Source organism: Onychostoma macrolepis, chromosome 12 (genome assembly GCF_012432095.1).
Source record: "Onychostoma macrolepis isolate SWU-2019 chromosome 12, ASM1243209v1, whole genome shotgun sequence".
In the NCBI taxonomy this organism is placed as follows: Eukaryota; Metazoa; Chordata; class Actinopteri; order Cypriniformes; family Cyprinidae; genus Onychostoma; species Onychostoma macrolepis.
Genome location: NC_081166.1, coordinates 27,421,244 through 27,426,351, shown reverse-complemented (window position 1 = coordinate 27,426,351; position 5,108 = coordinate 27,421,244). Strand labels below are relative to the sequence as shown.

The following is a 5,108-nucleotide window of genomic DNA, read 5'->3' as shown; positions in this document are numbered from 1 at the left end:
TTGCTCCATGGCCCAGGTCCTCCATTGTTCTACAGTTTGCCATTGCTCCATGGTCCAGGCCTGTTCATGGTCTTTGTCACTGCTCCACGGACCAGGTCCTCCACTACTCCACAGCACTGGTCCTCCATTGTTCCATAGTCTGCCACTGCTCCATGGCCTAGGCCCGCCATTGCTTGACAGTTCAAGTCTGCCTCTGCTCCACGGCCCATTTCCTCCAGTGCTTCACGGTCCAGGCCCACCTCTGCTCCACAGTCTAGACCTGCCCTTGCTCCAGGGTCCAGGTCCACCACTCCACAGCCCATAGTTTTGCCCACTGCTTCATGGTCCATGCCATGATTCTGATCTTGTTCCCCTACATAAGCCTGGTCCTCCATCCCTTCCCCTGTTTCTGCCTCCGCTCCACCACCTTCCTGGACTTTTTGAGTTTTGTTTGGGTTGGGGTAGGTGTTACATTAGGGCGTCTGGAGCCACCCTTAGAGGGGGGGATATTTCACGCTGGTTTTGGGGTTTTGTTTCTTGTTTAGGTTTTCTTGTCTTTAATTTTGATATTTAGCCATGTTTCATGTTCCTGTCATGTGTTTCCCTATCCTATCATGAGATCCTGCCGTGTGGTCCTTTTCATCATGTGTCATGCTTTCATTGGTTTATTATCTGGTCTTGTGGTTTTTGTTCTGTGTTGTGTAACCTGCTGTTGGCGAGTTGTTTTCATGTTTTTTTCCCCTGCCATGCCAAGCCAAGCCTCCTTCCTTGTGTTTGTGTTCACTTTTGGATTGTAATAAACTGGACTTGGGTTCATCACAACTTGCCTCCAGTGGGACTCCCTTACACATGCCTAGTAGAACATCCTGATGACTGGTACTGTGCTTTTATAAAGAATGTATTTATGTATATTATTTTGGTACAAAAATTCAAATATTTATAGTAAATTATTAGTCTGCATTTACATGGTATACTGAAAATCTATTTTGGCAATTTTTCTTCCGTCCATTGCTATGGTTATCACTATGTCAATTATTGCAATTTCAAAAGTGCAGTATATGAGGAATGAGAGATTTAGATGCCACTCCCAAAACTTTGCTGTGTGTACAGGGTATGCGGCCTTTGGTCCTCTTAGCATCTCAAAAAACAAAACCTTTTTTTCAAATTCTGAATGGATTATATGTTGCCTAAATTGTGCAAAGTGCGCTTCTTTTAAAAAGCTGTCACTCTCTTCAGTTCATCCCAATCACAAAGTTCTGTTACAATCAATGAGTGTTTCATTTACATTGTGTATAAACTTTCTTATAATGAGAAGATTCTTGAGCATGCAGAACTCCGGAGTCTAAAAAAAAAATTTGGTGTTTTGAGAGGTGAGTGAATTCTGATTCTGCTAATCAGAAGTGTTCAGGAAATTAACAGATATATCTTTGATTGGCAACATTGCTCAATGCCATAGGCGCCAATTTATGTTTCTGCCAATGGGTGCCCAACCTCTGTAACACCCTTTGCATTATGTGCATTACGGGTCTGCACTCACTTCCCCCCAGTGAGAGCACGGTGCCATACCTCTTTTCTTCTGAAGAGGTTGATGTGGTCAGCACATCGATACAGAAGATGGCCACCTCAATCCATTGCATATGAGGAGTTGGTGGAGGTTGTAACTCATGTCGTGAGTAAACACAGGGTGTTCACTGGATGGACACTTCCGGTGTCCTAAATCACAACCTCCATGTCAGGACCTAACAGTGTTCCTTTATCTCCATACTAAGGTGTTAAGATCAGGGGTTAAACCAGTGTTTCTCAAACTTTTTCTGCCATTCCCCACTTTGGAGGTAGGTAAGGGTTCTAAGCCCCATCTGTCCCCAATCGCAAATGGTAATAAACTAGGCTTTAAATTTAACTGTTAAAATGTATTAACATTTATTTTATGAAAGGGCACCTATTATGCCCCTTTTTACAAGATGTAATATTGGACTTGGGTGTCCCCAGAATGTGTCTGTTTCAGTTTCAGTTTCAGCCCAAATTACCCAACAGATCATTTATTATAACAGCTGGAAAATGTAATTTTTGGGGTGTGTCTGAAAAAGAGCAGTTTTGGAGTGTATCGCTTTAAATGCAAATGAGCTGCATATTCCCGCCCCATCTCCAGAAGAGGGCGTTGTGTATATGTCTCTGCATTGCATATCTACAGCAATACACAGCTGGTAGAAGCAACATAACTGAGAGCGTACAAACTAATCTCTGGTACAACTGCTGAGGGTGGAAACTATAGCAATGCAAGGCTGTCAATCAACCCCCGTGGCCCGGCCCTATGCAATGTGACGTCACACTGCATGAGAATCAAAATGGCAGGACTCGTGAGACTGACTTGTTTTAAAGGGGATTAAAAAATGAGGAGTGGGTGGATTTGTATCATTGTAGGGTGGTTGTCTTCACACACTGCCAACACACATTTATGTCCAAACACCATGTAAAAGTGGATTTTGCATAATAGATGCCTTTTAACATCACATTTTACAAACATGACATCAAATAACAGCATTAAAAACGTTCCAATAGAGAAAATAAAAGTGCAATTATATTATCACTTTGCATGAAATAAGACTTTGTTTGAAAGTAAATAATAATAATAAAATTGTTTGCATTTTGCCTCTGATAACATCAAATTCAGAAACAGAGAAAATAAAAGTGTGGACTAGTTGTGCTTTGCTTCATTTTGTCACTTTGTAAACTGTATGCAAAAAGAACAAACAAAATTGAGAATAAAAAGCTAATAATCTTATTCACTATTTTAGTGGCTGCAATGAGCCTGTTTTGTAGCACACATCTTTTCAAAGCGCGGTTGTAGGCTGGATACTGCCACTCTCAAGTCATGCTCAATTTTAAGATGAGATCTGTATTTTATTTTGAGTGAAGCAACAGCTGAAAATCCCATCTCACAGAAATACGATGTAGCAAAGGGAAGAAGAATGGTCAGACTCCTCTTCCCAATGAGTGGATACTCTTTCTCCACTCCAAGCCAGAATTCATGCAGTGTCTGAACTGGAAACCTCAGCCTAAGAGTGAAGTCAATCGTCATCTCAATGAATTGGTCCTCTTCTGCAGAGCTGAAATCTGCAGGTGCTGCAGATAGAATATGAATAAGTTTGACAACAATATGTTTAAATAGCATACATTATAAATAAATGTACAGTATATGACAATAAAAAAAAAAAAGCCATAGTCAATCAAATTAAAATACCAACCTGCTGTATTGAATGGATCGATAATCCAGTCATACTGGACACTGTTGTTTGGAATGTATTTTTGAAATAATTCTGTCAATGTAGAGATGTGCTGTTTGAAACATGGGATCACTGTGGTGGCTCCTGAAGTACTGGTTTCAGCAGTTTCACTCAGATTCTCAAAGGCCTCAGTATTTCCTTGATCAAGGTGCCTGCCCCATACCTCAAGCTTTCGGATCAATGCAGTGATATTGTCTGCTAGGTGAGGTAGGTGCTTATCTCTGCCTTGAAGTTGAAGATTTAATTCGTTCAGCTTTCCAATTACATTGCTAAGATGTAAGGCCAGTTTCTGAACTTCTGAACTTGCCTGCAGTGTCATACATGCGTTCCTCTTCCAAAAAGGGTCGAATCTCCAGTCTAAGCTCAAAACTCGTGACAACACTTTACCTCGAGACAGTCACCTTGCCTCCCATTTCAGATCATGTTCTATGAGATAACTGTCAAGAATCTTAAAGAGATCATCAGCCGTCGCCATAGTTTGGACATACTTGCAAAACAGCAAATCCTCTATCAGTGACTCAGAATATACACTGAACAAAATTATAAATGCAACACTTTTGTTTTTGCCCCCATTTTTCATGAGCTGAACTCAAAGATCTAAGACTTTTTCTATGTACACAAAAGGCATATTTCTCTCAAATATTGTTTACAAATCTGTCTAAATCTGTGTTAGTTAGCGCTTCTCCTTTGCTAAGATAATCCATCCACCTCACAGGTGTGGCACATCAAGATGCTGATTATTGCACAGGTGTGCCTTAGGCTGGCCACAATAAAAGAAACTCTGAAATGTGCAGTTTTTTGTTTTCTGAAAAATGAAAAAATAAATAAATAAATAAACTGCCAATGATGTAAGAAAAATAAAACTCATTCTCACTTTTGAATGATTTTTCTGACCCCACTGGTAGATATTTTTTTCTTGTTTTAAGTATAAACTCAGAAAACAATTTTGCTTCTCAAATAATTTTATCTTGGTTTTAGAATGTTTAGATATTTGTACTGTAAAATAAATCAAAACTGAGCAAGAAAAACATTTTGTTGCAGTGTTCAGAGTTATCCGTGTAACCTTTAATGGAGGCTGTTATCTGAATTAACTGCCACAATGTTGTACCATCATTTTTTTAAATGAACCTACTGCATATACTTTATAATCTCACCAGGCCTTATAATGATTAGACTGTGACTGGACCACAGACAGTTGTTATGCCTGTCCATTTCATGGCTCACAGTATTCTTTCCAGTGGGTGTTTTTTTTTTTTGCCTTTCAAATTATGCAAATTATGCTAGACATCTGCTTCTCATGACATCTTCTCTTCAAATATATGTAAGGTTTTTGTTTTTAGGTTGTCATCTATCTATCTTCAGCTTGCGCCTGAGATTGATATACAGTATCTACTACTAATAATGTCAGATATCCTACATTGTATCCAACGATGTCCTCTCATTGATTATTTCAAACCCAGAAGAGGAAAACTATGCAAAACATCCCTAGATAACACACTCGAAATAATACAGTTATTGTTTTCCTCTTGCACAACATGTATCAACTGAAGTTTCAGAAAGGTTTTAGTGTCATTATGTTTTGAAGGAACATATGTGAAAAATTGTTTAGCTGTTGACAGTGCTAATTTTGAGTAATACATGTAATTGTTTAAATGTATTAATTTAGCATATTATTGTATTATCCAAGATAATTTAAAAAAGCATAAATATTTAATTTAGTATGAAAACTTTAATATATTTTTTCTTTTCTTAAAGTTTTATGGGTCTCTGTGTAATTCTATATTTGACAAAACTGAACAAATGGATAAAGTACATAAAATAAATACATGTTGCAGACCCCGCCCC

General features: G+C 38.6%; 1 protein-coding gene across 1 annotated transcript; it reads right to left on the bottom strand.

Moving 5' to 3' along the window:
- Positions 1-2,690: 2,690 nt before the first annotated feature.
- LOC131550758 (zinc finger BED domain-containing protein 5-like) lies at positions 2,691-4,411 on the bottom strand. The gene is made up of 3 exons (XM_058793134.1): positions 3,225-4,411; positions 2,920-3,102; positions 2,691-2,710 (listed from the first exon to the last, which is right to left on the bottom strand). Exons 1-3 carry the CDS (start codon positions 3,580-3,582, stop codon positions 2,691-2,693), a joined length of 561 nt encoding a protein of 186 aa, XP_058649117.1. The 5' UTR covers positions 3,583-4,411.
- Between the last annotated feature and the right edge of the window lie 697 nt (positions 4,412-5,108).